The 17967-nt window shown below is 32.4% G+C and overlaps 1 protein-coding gene across 1 annotated transcript in view; it reads left to right on the forward strand.

Moving 5' to 3' along the window:
- MYO16 (myosin XVI) overlaps positions 1–17967 on the forward strand; it is a 494098-nt gene that overhangs the window by 177531 nt on the left and 298600 nt on the right. Inside the window, exons 11-12 of the mRNA XM_023519764.1 lie at positions 8374–8484; positions 16507–16572. Coding sequence (XP_023375532.1) covers positions 8374–8484; positions 16507–16572 — 177 coding nt within the window. The remainder of the gene's footprint in view (positions 1–8373; positions 8485–16506; positions 16573–17967) is intronic.

Below are 17967 nucleotides of genomic sequence, written 5' to 3' on the forward strand. Positions count from 1 at the left end.
TTATATCCCAAAAAAATTACCCAGTAATTTCCATTTGAAGAAAATTTAACGAAAGCATAGATTAGTAGTTTGTTTAAGATTTCCATTTATAAATTCTTATGGTGTTTTACTGACCATTAACAAACAATGACTTTTTAACCAGGATTTGAATTTTATGGTCTTGACTTATGTATCTAGAGTATAAGCACAACTAATATGCTAATTCCAAATATTTCCAATTCTGTCTATAGTCTTCATTTTGATTATTATGTAGACTTTTTATTTCCTTTAAATATCCAAATGTTTTTCATAACAAGAAAAACAAACCAATCACTGAGTCATTTATCCTTACAAATAACTGCGTGTGTATTGCGTCTGTGTGTGTATATGTGCGTGTCCCCGTGCACATATACACACACAGAGATCACTTTGAGATGCTTTGGAGTTACAGAATTTAATGTATTTTGAGTTGAGATCACTTTGGGAGATCACTTTGAGATGCTTGGAGTTACAGAATTTAATGTATTTTATGTGACCATTTCCATAGAAATAAATGATATTAATATATGTTGCATTTTATAAATGGTAGAGTAATTTAGTAAATGTTAGACTAATCCTTGAAACGTTTTGGTGTATCTAACTTTGAATATTTTTAAGATATTTTACCTAGATTTTTCTAAAGATTCTTTTCAAAAATTTATTTCATTAATTCATTTTAAAGTAACTGAAACAGCAAAACATTTGAAATACTTTTAAATTTTAATAGGTATATTCATCTGCTCAGACTGCATAACAAAATGCCACAAATTGGGTGGCTTAAAGAACAGAAACTTTTTTCTCACTATTCTGGAGACCGGATGTCCAAGAACAAGGTCCTGGCCAACTCAGTCCTGGTGAATGCTCTCTTCCTGGCTTGTAGATGGCTGCTTTCTCACCATGTCTTTATATGGTAGAGATAGGGAGAGAGGCAACAATCTCTGTGGTATTTCTTATAAGAACACCAACCTTATTGGCTCAGGGCCCCACACCACGACTTCGTTTAATTTTTATTAGCTCCTAAAGCTCTGTCTCCAAGTACAGTCATTTTGGTGGTTAGAGCCTCAACATATTAATTATAGAGGACATAACCGAGTCCATAGCAGTAGGCAAATTGAAAATTAGGTAAATTTAAGGCAAAGTTTTTTCTTAACTTTTTTAAGGATCCTATGAACTTCCTATAACTTTAAATGCATATTACTAAATGAAAGCAACCAATCTGAAAAGGCTACATATACTGATTCTACTATCTGACATTCTGGAAAAGGCAAAACCACGGAGACAATAAAAAGATTAGTGGTTGCCAAGATTTGGGTAGGGGAGATATGAATAAGTAGAGCACGGGGGATTTTTAGGGTCCTGAAACTTCTTTGTATGATACTATAATGGTGGATACATGTCATTATACATTACTTAAAACCCATAGAATGTACAATACCAAGAGTGAACCCTGATGTATGTGCATTGGGTGACAATGATGTGTCATTCTGGGTTCATCGGTTTTAACAATTGTACTGCTCTGGTCAGGGATGTTAATAATGGGGCAGGCTGTGTGTATAGGATCAAGGGTATATGGGAAAACTTTAGACTTTCCTCTCAATTTTGCTGTAAATTTGAAACTTACCTAAAAACTTAAAATTTTTTAAAAAATTAGAAAAAATTCATGATATAATGTCAAGTATAATCCTTTTATACTTAAAAGTAGAATGACTTTTCTTGTAATGTAAGCTCTTTATAACTGTATCCTAAACATTAAAATTAGTTATATTCATATTCTTTTTGTTTGGTATTAGAGAATAAATGGCTTATTCAGGTTTTATGTTTATGTATTATCTATATAATATTCACTCATATCTCCCACTGTATTCATCGCGCTGTCATAAATTCTTGGCCATGAGGTGCATAGGTGATTGTCTCCAGAGGAAAAACAGAGGAAGAATCCTGATTGTATTATACATTCACATTCCGTAGGAGAGTTTTAGAAAAGGTTTGTCAAAACAAGTTTCTGATTAACATTGTCAATGAGGAATGTATAAGTAAAAGGAAAATTTTTAAGTGAAACAAAACCCACAACATCTTTCCTTCTAGCTTTTTATAAAATGTAGGTCTTATCAAATGGTAACTGTGTAAATGGACATTCAAGGGTTGGTTTAAACATTTTTTTTGGTTCTGATAATCACCAAAATTAACAGTTGCTATTATAATACGCATGAGAATGTAGAATTTGCCTTAAGTTGCTTAAAAATGTGTAGGACGCTCTTCCCCCTTTTCCCTTTTAGTTCTGTTTCCCGCTTCCATTTCTCCCCTCCCCTGCCCTGTCCTCTTCCATTCTTGTTCTAATTTCCTGCCTTCCTAATTTCTTCCCTCTCTGACTCCTCCCTCTCTTCTTTCCTTTCAGAACATATTTATTTAAATATTTATTTAAATACAAAATATTTAGTTCAAGCTTGGAATTCAGGTCAAATGTTTATCGCTTTTAGTGAGTGCGTGTTTTAGCCTGGGAGTGAAGAGAGAGGTGACGAGTCACACAGCTTCGCTCTGGTCCAGGTCTGTCACTGGAGTGCTGTGACTCTGGAGGTTCTTTAACCTCACTTAGCTTCGTCTGTGAGATGGGTACATAGTGCTGACCTCATGTGGTTGTTATGAAAGTGACAAAAGATTAAGCCTGTAAGGTGACAGCATTTTGCCAAGAACAGAATAAAACTCAATAAGATGGATTCATTATTTTATTGTTCTTATTTATAGACTATATATTAGGTTTTGCCAGAGTGGTCGAGTCCTCTGTTCACTAATTTATCTGCTTTTAATTCATGTAAGTCCTGTCAGCACATCAATCGGGTTTTATTGTTTTCAAATAAATATAGATTATTTTGGAATATAATAATACAAAATAATACTTTGTATTGGTCGACATTTCAAAACTTAAAACTGCTTTTACTTACATTATTTAATTCTCAAAATACCACTTTGAGCAAGTTATTGTATACCTTTAATACTTAGCTTACACTGTTTCGAGGACACAACAGCAAGCTCCTGGTTCCTCTTCTAGAGCCTTGCTGACTTGTGACAGTTCTATAAATAGGAGAGAAAATTTGCATTCCACGGCTGCATGTGCAGTATAGTGGTTTCAAAGATTGGCGAGAATTCTCTTTCTGTAGTCCACAGATAAACCAATATTCACATACACAAAATGTAAATCCTCAGCCAAACAAAGGCATAGTAAGTGAAAGGAACTGATAAATTTCACATAGAAACAGCTAACAGAATAATAAAAGCAAGGAAAAAAACAATTGAAATGCTATGTATGCATGGTGACAGGCTTCAGCTTTGGTGAGCTTTAGTATAAAGTATTTTGTAAGATTATCACCCCTTTCCCTGTCATGACTCTCCCAGTAACCTCGGTTTTTTCTTATTTTCTTCTTCATTCACGCACACTCGTTTCTTTTCTTCTAATCTACCTTTCCCAAGATCTTGTTGCTCTTATCCCATTAATCAGACCATCTCTTTTGCCCATTGAATGACTAGTTCCTGGATATATACTACTAACCTCCTAGAGAGAAAAGTCACAACAACCAAACAAAATAACAAAGTAGACAACACTCGAAGCAATTTTGACAACGGGAGACAAAGAATCCGTGAACTCAGAATATTTTCAAAACTTAAAGTCCCTTTGGGTCTCATAACATTTCTCAAAGTGTTTCTTCTAGGTTCTTCCTAATTTTCTATCCTGGATTTTGTCTGCTTTGTGTTCTAGATCTCTATTTTTGGAAAAATATATAGAGAGATTTATAATGGATGTTTATATGTCTCTAGAAGAGCTGTAATAATCAATTCTAGAAGAGAAAGTTAATTTTTTAATGTATTTATCCCATCTCTTTTTCTTTTAATTTTATTATTAGTTTCAAGTATACAGTACATTGGTTAGACATTTATTTAGTTTATGAAACAACCCTGCTGATTACTCTATCTTCCCTCTGGATCTACATATAGGCATTACATTACTGCTGGCTGCATTCTCTATGTCATGCTCCCTGTCTCTCTTTTGACTTGTTATAACTGCTTGGTAGATGTTGGTAATATGTATTATTGAGTCTACAACTATAATATAAAAATATTCACTGAAATATTTTTCTTTTTCTTTGTTGTTATCCGCTGTCATAATGCTTTTGAAATCTTTATAAAGAATGTGTCCTTTTGATAACCTTGCTTATAATTGATTAACAAAGCTTCCTTCCTAATCATTTTGGAATCTCGATATGATAAATGCAAGGAATTCCTCCCTTGATCTGCTCTAATACTGTATTTGTCACATTTGATTACTACAAACAGACAAGGAAGTCTTCACATTTTTATTGTCAGCCTAGGATTTTCCCTAACCCATACAACAGCTGTGCCACTGTAGATGAAAATCCTCAAGAATACCAAGGAGATGTCTGCAACAGCTCTTTCAGGCTTGTCAGAACAAATGTGGAACTTCTGTTAGTGCTATTCATTCTTTTTTTAAATATGCATGCAGAAATTTGCATTGAGCTCGTTAGAATTGTGGTTATAAGAGGAAGTTTATTATCTTAGTGTAAATCATTACTTCTGAAGAAAAAAGGAAAAAAAATGCTTGCTCTTGATTTTTCTTCTCTTCATGATTTCTTTGGGACTTATATATGCTAACGTGTAGGAGACTTTTGTCTTATCCTTTTATTGTTCGAATTTATTGCAATTATGTTTTTGGCTCATGTATATACATGAATATCCATGTGCATATTAATTTTTTAATATGTATGTGTGCATATATTAATATATATTAGTTTTCTAGGTTGCATATCTGTGTGTATAAGTCTTCGTATTTTGGGAAGTGCTTGCAAAGACATTAGAAAGAAAAGATATTTATATCCATCCCTAAATTGATGAAAGTTCCTTTTTATGTCTCACTCTATATAAAGATTTTTGTCAGTAGTCTTTTGATTTCTAGAAAATACATATTTACCCATTTCCACTTATTTTCTGAATTCCTTTTACATGCTTGCAGTCTGTGATCCTTAAATGCAGTGAAGCTTGGTACACTTACAGTTGAGCTTGGTAGTTCCTCTTCTTCTTAAATCTGTATCCAATCCATCCCTCAGACCTTTTGCTGGGGCCACCATTATTTGGAGCTTGCTAACTGGTCTCACCACTTCTACCTTCCTGCTCCACGGGCTGCCAGAGTATTACATTAACAATATGAAGCTCCACTTATCAGACCCCTGCTTCAGCCCTTCAGTGATATTCCAGCGTCCTTGGAATTAAGCGGAGCCTCCCGTGACCTACAAGCTCCATCTGCTCCTGCAACACCATCTGCTGCCATTTCCTTTTACCCTCCAGCTTCATGAGCCAATGTCCGGTGCCTCCACACACCTGTCTCTTTCTGACCTTGGGGCCTTTGCCATCTCCTCCCTCTCCCTGGGCCCATCTTCTCCCACAGCCCAAAGGATGGCCTTTTTAGGTTATTGCCAATTTCAACTAGAGTGTGACCTCCTCAGAGAGGACTCCTTAGACCATCCACTGAGAAATATAATTTTTCTTTTTTGGTAGCATTCTGTATTTTTCCTTCATAGCATTTTTCATATTTGTAACTTCTTATTAATGTCCTTACTTCTCCCATGGTAGACTGTAAACACTCTGAGGCAGAAGACCTCATTCCTTGTAACTCTTTGTATTAAATCTTTGCACAATGCCTGGCAAAAAGTAGGTGAGCAAAGGAAAAAAGGCAAATTATCTAATATATTTCACTAGATTTATTCATTACCTGCTAGAATTCCTCCACTATTACCTAATAGTTATAATCCCAGCTTCTACTTCTAATTTATTATCTGTGGGGCCCCGGGGAAATCACTTGACCTCTCTGGACCTCAAGTTCTGCACTTACAAGTAAAGATGTTGGAATATATCAATGAATTGAAACTTAAAATTATTGGTTAGCAGCAGATTCTTCCCCTTAAAGACATATATGATCGAAAACTGCAATTCCTAAAGCAGATGAAAGCTGAGTGCCTTTGCTGAGAGCAACAGAGACGGGCACAACTGCGTGCCTCCTTCCACCTCCGAAGGCAGTCTTAGAGAAAGTTGGCAGAAAGTTTACCATTAGTGTCCAGGGTACTTCCTAGATGTTTTACTCACTGCATAACAATCCATCCCATTATTCCACACTTACTTGCATAACAGGCACCACGCCAGACTCTCCACATAAAGTTAATTCTCACAAACAGCTATGAGAGACATACCATTATTTATATTTTATAAGAGAACTGAAAGTGACGATGTTAAGAAAAATGTTCTCAATCTCACAGATAGGAATATATACCACTAGGATTTAAACACCATTCACTTAGTTGAATATAAATCATTGATGTCTTAGACTTAGATGAGCTTGACTTTTCCAGTATTCAGAGTGGGATAGCTCAGATCAATGTGTAAGACTTTTACTTGAATTAGCACGACTGATGAAAAAGCAGAATAAAAACTGTGTAGGTCGAGAAGACTGACAACTACCAGGTACCTTACCTAGGGGTTAGGCAGAGGCGGTTATCACTGCTTAATTTTCGTGCTTCTCTAAGAGCAGTCAGTCTTGGGAGCACCGTAGGCCTATGACTCTTCAAAGTGGAACTAAGTTTATAATGTTAAAAACTGATATCACGTAATCCCCAAACTTATTTTGACAACCCAGAAACTATTAGGAGATCTGGAACATTATGACTTGTCTTCAGCAACAAATACCAGTTTCGAATACCATCCTTGGACTATTTAAGCAAACATTTCTGACAGTATCAAGCCTTAGAGCTATGCCTCTAACCCACAGTCAAATAATTAATTTTAATAAGATTGTATTTATGCTCTTTATGGGTTTTCTTAATGCTACAAAAACAGAGAAAATAATAAACTCAAGGTGTTGGCTGAGTGTGTACATGCCATGGGGAGGAGAGAGTCTTATTCCTGACCTTTCTGAGATCTGTAATAGTTTACAAATTAATTTTTAATAAACAAACATGCAGCTATTGGAATATTGTGTTTCCCACGTATGCAAGTGATTGGATCTCCAATGCCAGAGAGCCCACTGCCCTGACACCCTTCCAACTGGAATACATAGCAAACCACTCTTCTGACTGTTTGAAATTCTCAGTAAAGAATTTAATTTTATATTATTAATGCATTAGGATTAGAAACAGTCTGGGAAAACAATGATCTGAATTTATGAACTCATGAGAAAGATTGCATTTTGGGAAATAGTCACTCAGAAAAAGAGTCCTAAATTTAGTTTGTAAAAAATGCATAATATTTTTTACTCTCTAAACATTTATTTGATAAACAGTAGTATTTGAGTTTATTTAGTGGTGGTACATCCAGTAGTTCAATATATAATACAAATACAAGTATAAAATGCAAATATGAATATCAAATACAAACACGAATGTTAATAATACAAATAAACTTACTGTTATTAAAAATTCACTGTGGCACCAATGAACTCACAGGGGCATTAATAAGAATATTCTTGTTTTGCTCCTCCGTGTTTCACATAAGAAAACCAAAGCCGTCATATTATATTAAGTGTTTACTTTTCAGAGCATATCTTGCATATATAAATTAAACTTTGCCCATTTCTAACTTGTAAAGGATAGATTTTCATCTAATTAAATAATTCAAGTACTTTACTTTTAATATTGACTTTTTCAAAATCTGTCACTTCATATTGAATTGAATAGGAAAACTTTTTTTTTTTACAGAATTATCTTAATCTCATAGCTTCTTTAATCTTAAGAGTAATGTAGAGCAGAATAAAAATCACAAGCCAACATTCTAGAGTCTGTTTTTAAAATCTGGCCTCCTCCTACATGTATGCAGAAACTAAATCCCAGGCACATTGCTTCCATGCCAACAACAGTACTAAGAGAAATTTTGCTTTAGCTTTGTGCAGTACATGAGTTTTTTTTTTTCAGCTGCTTGTCTTAGAAAGAACTCAGCACGGTTCAGAGCTGTCGAAATTGTAAGTAGGGACTAGGAAGAATCAACATGCTGAAATGATTTTGACAAGACTTAATGACTTTGAGGGATGTAAGGTAACATCTGGGGTGTGTGTGTGTGTGTGTGTGCGCGCGTGCACGCGCGCGTGCACACTCATAGATACAGAACAGAAATTCTCATCTGAATATATTTCTTTGTGTCTGTTCAATTTTTTATTCCTTGTAAGTGAACCATTTCATCTCTTAATAACAGTTTCAAACTCATGTGGTCTTTAAACTTTTGACATGTAATTGAAATGGAACATCCAACTGTGAAGAAAGTTGATTGCAAAGCAATTAGAATTGATCTTGCTTATTTTTTTCCCAGGTCAAGCTAATGCCTCCTGCTCCAAATGATGACCTAGCAACGCTCAGTGAGCTCAACGATGGCAGCCTGCTTTATGAAATTCAGAAGCGCTTTGGGAACAATCAGATATACGTAAGTGCCTTTGAAATTGCCTTTGCTCTGCATTTGTCTTGCTGCATATTTTCACCCTTCAGTGCTGCAGATATTACAGGTAATGGGTTTACTTTTGCTTCTGGCCCTACTGAAAGCTTAAGGTGGATTCTTGAGTTCAGGCTGATTCTTCTGGTTCAGTTATAAAGCAGGTTCAGCACAGTTTCAAATTTCAGAGTTGTTAAGTGAAAGTTAATATCCTGAGGGGACAACTTTCTTGTAATGCTTGCTGTGGAATATCTTGCTAGAACCAGCAGGATTTGAAAATCACTTTTAGAAATGCTGTTTGTTTCACTACTTTAATTTAGCCTGCTAGATTTGGAAAAGGAAGCTTGAGAGGAAAAGTTGATTATGCATGGAGGACTGCCTCTGTATTTGCATGAAAAGGTAAACTATTGTTCTTCTAAATTATCAGGAAATGTCTTTGTCTGTAAAGTAAATAATTTATACACAGATCTTTGATAACAGGATACAAATATATATGACTTAGATGACAAACGGCATGGAGAATTGATTTGCCGTGGTTCTATTCTGGTTTATATGTATAATTTCTTTTAATACTAGTAACAATTTAGACACCACATGTTCTCAAATCTCAATCAATCTCTCTTTCTCTTCTCCTAACTCTCCCCTTGATTTTATTATGTTCAACTTCGAGCAATTCAATCAGAATGTCTGTAGAGAAATCTGATTACACACATGGCTGCTATCCTCTTTGATAACACCCTTTTTTCCCTAGTCTACTGAGAAATTAAGTAATTTCTGTGTAAATGTGAAGTCTGAGATTTCCTTACAAGCAATAAATTGTCAAATGCTGATTGGCCAATGAAGATTCAATGCAACATCTTAATGCTTGGATAAATTGCCTGCCACTGTAAATACACTTAAAATTAAATACTTCTATCAAAATTAATGAAATTGAGTCTTTGACTTAAAGTGGCAAAACACAATTACTTTGGTCTAGTGGTATCCTATTACTTGTGCGTTATTTGTAGTCCGTTTTCCTGCCTTCCCATCTTTGTGTTAATTCTTTTTTTTTTTTTAACTTCTTGATTATATTATCAGAAGACTACTGCTTGAATTGTTAGGAATTTCTTTATTTCTTTCATGCTTTTCAAATGGCTTTGTCTCCCAAATATCTCTTTAATGTACTTCTCTCAATCTCGGTGGTTGCTATCCTATTCAAAACCACCATCATCCTATCTCCAACAGCCTCCTAACTTTCGGGAGGATACTGAATTCCCTTTCAATCTGATATCAAAATGAACTACAGTAATTTTTGTAAAGAACCAATGTAATCTTAAAACTCCCAGTCGTAGACTTTCTTGTGGCTTATTGTTTTTCACTGGGAAGATGACCATAACCCTTACTCCAGGGTCTAGGATCTACTATGAGATTCGTCAGCCCCAGCCGCCTAAACATTATTGTTGATGACTTTTAGGCACTGATCATTGCCCTCCTTCCCACATCGGGGACTTTGTTTATTTTTCTTTCCATAAATTTCTCTTTCTACCTCCATGAAATACTTAGTTTTATAAACTCTCACCCAAAAGTTCTTCAGTGGTTGAGTAAACTTTTCTCGACCTTCCAGATTAACTCACTGCTTGTGATTATATACCTTATTCATGGTTTGATTAGCATCCAGCTCCTGTACTAGACTCTGAGCTCATTGAAAATGGGAGTGAAGGTAGTTTTGCTCACGAGGAGGCCTGGCCAAACACATTCTGGTCTTGAATAACAAATAGGTCCAACCTGTTTATCTGAGTCATGGCTCTAACTCCTCCCCATAGTGGACATATTCATAGATACTCTCTGCTTTCTATCTGCATAATCAGAATTAATATTCCTTGCTTTGATAAAGCTCACAAGAAATATAATTTTGCCACTGTGTGAAGTGTGGTTTTTGTCTTCTTCATCCCTGAAATATTGAAGAGCTAAATCATCTAAGATCGATTTTGTGATGAGTATTCTAAGTTATGGTATATGAATTCACCTCTCATGGCTAGACAAGCAATTTAAACATTATTGCTTGAATAATAAGTGATACTCAAAGTGTCTCCTGTGAACCATTGGTATATGAACTTTTTACTCCAAGTCTGGAATGAAGGTCAGCATGTAGAAACTTATAGCAATTTGATGCTTCAATTTATATCTGTCAAATCTATTAAGACTCAAGTTTTGTATGTCTTTGTCTTTTATACTTTTATTTTTCTAGGAATTAATCGTTATTTTGTTTTGCAAAAAATATCAGCCCGTGATGAATTGGAAATAAAAGCAAGTGTTCCTTTCCCACAAATATAAAAGCATAAATTTAATAAATGTCTCAAGATTAAAATGTGCAAATTTGATCATCTGATCTGGACACCCATGCTCCCAACACACCCCTCCCATAGCCTCTCCCATCCCAATTAATGGCATCCCCGTTCTTCTAGTTTTCAGGAGAATGTGCTTGGTAAGAGTATTGATGCTTGCTTTTCTTCCGTATCCACTGTCTGATTTTACTGCAAATCTTATCAGCCCTACCCTCAAAGTATACACGGAACATGACTTTACTGATGCCACCAGGGTCAGTCAGAGCCAAAATAAAATATTTCAGTTGAATTAATCGTTTAACAAGGATTTTTATTTTATTGTTTTGCTATAGTCTGATTTGTTTTATATTGTGATATTTCAAAATAATTTGTAAATTACTCTTTTACGTAAGTGTATAGTATTCCATTTAAATATCAGATTAGAAAGTTTCTATATAGTCTGTAGGAATAGGAAGTTCCTAAACCATCAAACAGAAAATGAATAGATTGCAGGTGATGAGACATTTGCTTACTAAGAAATGCACAGAAAATGTATTGCATTTTCTGAATAATTATTGTCAACAGTAACAGAGAGAATAGAATATGCAATCAATCTCTTTATGGATGGCTGATAAACATACAGGCAATATTCTCTTTACAAGTACCCTAGTAGAACTTTGAGATCCGTAAAGTTAAAAACCCCACAAAATAAAAATAAATCCTGTAACAGCTGATCAGACAAGTACATAGCATGGCTCATCTCAGTCACTTAATAACTTAATATTTCCATCAAGGAACCATCAGGTGGATGTAGCAAGTCTTAAGAGCATCTCAAGAGGTGAAAATTGGCAGTCTGGTGTCAGAAGTTGAAGTCTCTCTCACTTCCATGGTATTTGAAATTATCTAGATGGACACATTTTTCCCAAGCTAATACCACCCCTTAGCCTAGTTATCTAAAGCCTCATCTTCAATATGCTATGCTATACTGTGTAATACTTGCCATATACTTGCATGTGATTCCATTCAATCTAAAAGACACTTTCGAACACCTGACATGTGTAAGCTATTTTAAAAAATGCAATGTATTAGAAAAATGAGGTAAACTAAATCTTTAGCTTTCCGTAATTAAAAAAAAAATTTTTCTGCAGTATATTTAAAATGTTCCATTTCATCAAAATAGCCTCATCAGAATATGGCGTAAACCTATATAAAATTATCTTTAATGACTGTCATTAACGTTCAGATAATATTTTTATAATTATTTTTATCACAAAATACATTTTTAAAAACACTCAATTTCCTCTAATAATTAGATCAAGATAAAATGATATCTCAATAAGAAAATGCAATTTAGAGATACTGTATTTTGATTATATTTTTGAAATTTTCATCTTCCTTAATTAGTAGAATTCCTGATTCACCCTCAGTGTATTTTCTATCTTCATTTTCTCTTCTCTGGAATTGAAAAGCAATTATCAAATACTAAACTAATAAGGTCACCCTTCGTTCAGTTATTTCCCTTTTATTTCTTTCTTCCTTTTCTTGGCTATAAAATATTGGCCAATTTTTTAAAGTAAATGTTGTATTGAATTACAACATATGAAGTGAATAATGTACTACTCATTAATGTATGGCTACATAAAGTTTATTTGGTGAATATGCCTATGTAACCAGCATCTTCATAAAGAAATGGAATATCAGAAGCTTCTTCCCTAATTCATCCTAATCATTTCAAAAGTTTTAGGCATGTAGGACTACTGAATAGCTTTGTCTTTTTTTTTCTTCATATAAAAGGAATTATCCAGTGTATTCTCTTTTGTGTCTGTCATCTTTTATTATTGTTATGTTTCTGATATTCATCTTTACTATAACTTATAGCAGCATTTACCATTTTGCTTGCTGTACAATATATATATTCTAATTTATTGACTCTACAATTGAGTATTTTTCACTTTTAAGTTATTATAAATAATACTGTTATAAACTGTCAAAACCTTTGGAGGGGGCACACATATGTAAGCATTTCTGTGGGGTAACATATAGGTGTATTTCCATGGAATATTTACCTAGAATGGAAGGCCAGCATCATAACATAGATATAGCCAAGTAGTTTTTTAAAGTGGTTATACTCCCAACATAGACTTTTAGGTTTCCACATCCTCACTAACACTTAGCATGGTCAGTATTATTTATTTTATTACTGTTTTGTTTTGTTTTTCAAATTCTAGCCTTTCTGGCAGGTGGGCAGTAGTATCTCTTTATGGTTTTAATTTCAGGTTCTCTGGTAACCATAAGGATGTTACCAATGTGTGTTTTGTTACTCATTTCATTATCCTTTGTGAAGTGTCTATTAAATTATACTGCTATTTTTTTAAAAAAAATAAGGTTATTTTACTTTTTCTTCTTGATGTTTAGAGTTTTTTTATATTCATGATATTCTTTCTTTGTCAAATATACATATTCCAAACATTTTCTCCCAGTTTGTGGCTTGCATTTTAGTCTTCTAATAATGTCTTTAGATGAAGAGAAATTTGTAATTTTTATGAAGTTATTTAAGTTTAGTACTTTTTGGTCTTGGTCATGAAAATATTGTCCTATATTTTCTTCTTAAAGTTTGGTTGTTTTAACTTTAACATTTGAGGTGTATTACTTATATGGAAATGATTTCACAGCGGTTAGAGGGAAAAGTCAAATAATATTTTTCCCATGTAGATTGCCTGCTTTCACAGCAGTGGCACCTTTGTCATATATCAGGTGACTTTGAAGAGTAGGTCTGTCTCTAGACTCTCTAGACTCTGTCTTCTGTTGTATGGTTCTGTTTGTCTGCCTATAACCCAATACCAAAATATTTAAATCATTATAGCTGTATAAATCTTGATATATAGAAAGTCCTCTGACTTTGTTCTTCAAAATGCCTTGTCTAATCATGACTCTTGGACATCCATATATATTTTAAAGTCAATTTATCAATGTCAATTAGAGTTTCATTGACTTTGCATTGAATATATAGATTAGTTGGGAATAATTGAGATTTTTAGGATGTTTGATTTTCCAATTGATAGAATGTTGTATCACCCCTTTGATCATCTTTAATTTCTCTGGAGTAGTTTTAAATTTTTGCTGTAGAATTCTTGCCTATTTGTATTAGATATATTTCTATGTATTTTTCAAGTGTTGGTATAATAAATATTCTTATTGAAAATAAGCATATTTCATTTTTAATTTTTTATTGCTAATATACAGATACAATTTTGATTGTTATATTTACCTTTTATCTGTCAAACTTGCTAAATTCATATTTAAATATTAATTTATATGGAGATTAATTTGGATTTTTTGCATATACTTTCATATAATCTCTAAACAATGACTTTAATTTTTCTCTTAAATCTTGATAGCTTCTTTCTTTTCTTGCATTATTTCATGGGATAGGACTGTCAATAAAAAGATGACTGGAAGTAATAATAGTAGACATCTTTTTCTAATTTTTGATCCCAGGGAAAAGTTTTCAGTGTTTTATCATTAAGTAAGTTGTTTATAGTAATTATGCCATGGATGCTGTTACTTTTTATTAGGTTAAGTTCCATTATATTAATAGTTTTCAAAGTTTTTATTTTTTTTTAATCAAGAGTGGGAATTGAGATGGTCATATGACTTTATTTCTTCGTATTATAAATTTCAAGAGTTGATCTTCTGATATGAAGCCAACTTTGCATTACTATACTAAACCTATTTGGTTGAAATATGTTATCTGTTGAATGTATTACAGTAACTTACTTTGTCAACATTTTGCCCAGAATTTTTGCTTGTATTTTAATGAGAGAGAACAGTTTATAATTTTCCTTTCTTTAAATATACCAGTTAGGTTTTTAATGTCAAATTTATACAGTTCTCATAAAGTGAAATAAATAGTATTTCCTCTTCTGTTATTTTCTGGAATATTTTATTTTGTACATCATGTTGGGAAGAATTCATCAGTGAAATAGGTTTTCTTTGTGGAAAGGTTTTTAGGCATATATTAAATTTCTTCTGCAGAGAAAAAAACTAGTTTAATTTTCTCTTTCTTATTTTGTTCATTTTGGTAAGACGGTGGATTGTTGTCTACCTATTTAAATGTCCAAACATAGTTGCTAAAATATGACTCCTAATATTTTTATCTATTTTCATGTCTATAGAATCTATAGTGATGTTATATTACTGATATTGGTAGTTCGTGCATTTTTTTCTGGAAAGTTAGTCCAGACTTTTTAGAGTACTCATCATTTTATAAGATTTTTCAAAAGATCACCTTTGGCTTTTGTTTATATTATATTAATTTCTGTTCTTATATTGATTATTTCTGTTACTTGATATAATTTGATGAGTTCTTTGAAATGGATATTTAGATCATTAACTAGTCAACCTGTCTTATTTTCTAGCATAATGCATTTCAGGTGATAATTTTTATACCTAGTATAACTTTAGTTGCATCTCACAAGTTATGGTAGGTAGTAATCAAAATATTTTCTCATTTACATTGTGATTCCTTTTTTGGCTTATAGGTTATTTGCAGAAGTATAAGTTCTAAACATTGGGTGAGGTGATTTTTTTTTTTTTTTAGGTATTCATTCTTTTATCTTAATTCTACCATGAGCAGGGGATATACTCTGTGTGACTCACATCCTTCTAATGTAATGAGACTGGTCTATGTTCAATTTTAAAAAATGTACATATATTCTGCAGATGTTGGTGACAGTGTTTGGTATGTCAGTTGGTCAACTTGATAATGATTTATTTCAATTTCTTTTTCTGATTTCCTGAGTTACTAAGAAAAAAATCTTAAAATTCCCCATTATCATTGAGAATTTATGTTTTTCTCCTTACAGCTATTTTTGCTTCATCTATTTTATGCTAGATAGTATTCGTATAAAAATTTAGAATTGCTGTATCTTCCTGATTGATTTATTACTTTATCATTGCAAAAAATCCCTTTTTATCACTGCTACTGCTTCTTACCTTATATTGTATTTTCTATGAATCGAGTATTGCTAAACCATCTTTTTTGCTGTTATTATTGTTTGCATGTATATCTTGCTTTATTCTTTAACTTTCAAATTTTATTAGTCTTTATACTTAAGGTATTTCTGTTTAAAGTATCATATAGTATTTTAATCCAGTTCATAATCTTTGTCTTTTAATTAAAATATTTAGTAGCTTTACATTTGATGTAATTACTGCTGGATTTGGGTTTAAATCTATCATTTTATTTGATATCTATTTGTTCCATCTGTTCTTTGTGCCTTTATATCTCATTATTTGTCTTTTTAAATAAAATATCTTTATTTGCTTTTAGAGTTTTATTAACTTTTCAGTTATGCATTTTTATTATTTTCTTGTAGCAACATAGAACCCATTGCCCATTTATTTCCTTCAGTATATTTTTCCATGTGTTTTAACTTTATATTTTTTATTCAGTCTGATTCTCACAAAACCCTTTTAAGGTAAGAAATTCTTAGCATTCAGTCATTTTACCTGTTATGTGTTCAATGGGACAAGCCTTTTTATTTCATTTGAATTTGACTTTTTTGTTTCTTTATTTGCAAACTTTAAAACAATTCATAGGATGTTAAAGTGTGATTTTTACCTATTTCCTCTATTTTTCACAGTGATGTTTAATTTTAATGGCACGATTTATATGGTTCAAGAACTAGAAATATCCTTTTGTTTTTAACAGACTTTTATTGGGGACATCCTCTTGCTTGTTAACCCATTCAAAGAGCTTCCAATTTATTCCACCATGGTGAGTATAAAATTGTAAATATAATTTAATAATGTAGAATAATTCACTAGACATACCTATTTGCATCAAATAACTGATTAAGAAGAAAAAACACATTTCTCAAGGTCACATTTCTCAGAAAATTCTAAATTGAATAGTTGCTTAATGATAATCTTCATTATATTTAATCTTCAAAATTTTGGCATAGAATTATTCATAATGGAATTTTTAATGTTTATAGAATTTTGAGTGATTACTTTCTGTTCCATATGTTGATAATTTATGCCTTGTCTGACCTTTTTAAATCATTTTGCTAGGAATTTATTAATTGTATTAATCTTTTCAAAGAAAAAAAATCTCAACTTTTATTTTTTCTACTGAATATTTATTCTCCATACAATTGATTTCTGCTTTCTATCTTTATTCTTTTCTTCTCTCTACTTTCTTTGAGTTTAATTTGATAGTTGTTTAAGTTGTATAGTTATGTCACTGATTTCTGCCTTTCCTAAGTAAGTATGTGAGGCTTTTTATTATGCTTTAAACACAGCTTTGCTAAATTCAATATTTTTGACATTTCACAATTTCATTATTATTTAATTTAAGATAGTATCTGTATCCTATTGTGACTTTTTCTTTGCTTTATGAATTCTATAAAAATATAACCTTTTTTTTCCTTTTCTACATTTGTTTCTCTTTGATCTACAGTCTGGTTATATTGGCTGACTAGGTTACTAATTCTCTTGTCTGTTGTTTAGAATCTTCAGATAAAACCATTTTTTAAATTGCTGGTATCAGTTGTTTTTTTTTTTCAATATTGAAATTTTCATTTTATACTCAGAGATTCCAGTTTTCTGGTGAAATTCTTGCCAACTATGCTAATAATTTATTTTAAAATATGTGCTTGATAAACTGATAATAACTGTTATTATTATTAATCTAGTAACTCTAATACTAGATAATAATAATTCTAATTCTTCTAATCTAATCTAAATAATACCTTATAGTAACTGGGTCTGTTTCTAGTATGTGTTTTTTTGTCAGTTTGATTTTCATTACATGGACGTATTTACTGGCATTCCTGGAAAATGTCGATCGAATACTGAATCTTTAATGTAAAAAACTATAGACGCTGGTTGATGTTATCTTCTTCTAAAGAAATTTATATTTTTTATTTTTCCTGGTGAATAGATCAGTTATAGACAGATGATCTTGACTCTGGTAGAGTTCCTTTACTTTATATTTGCCCTTATGCATGGAGCGTGCCCTGTTACATGTCTCATTGGAGAAGTTGGGAGGATATCCATTTGGCTTTACTTTGTTACTGATACCTGAATTTGAAATTGTGTCTTCCCAGCAGTATGCAACTGCTAAAATCTCTGCTTAGCTTTTTAGACACTTAAAGTTTCCTTTCTATGA

The sequence above is a fragment of the Pteropus vampyrus genome, unplaced genomic scaffold (assembly GCF_000151845.1).
Source record: "Pteropus vampyrus isolate Shadow unplaced genomic scaffold, Pvam_2.0 Scaffold236, whole genome shotgun sequence".
NCBI lineage: Eukaryota > Metazoa > Chordata > Mammalia > Chiroptera > Pteropodidae > Pteropus > Pteropus vampyrus.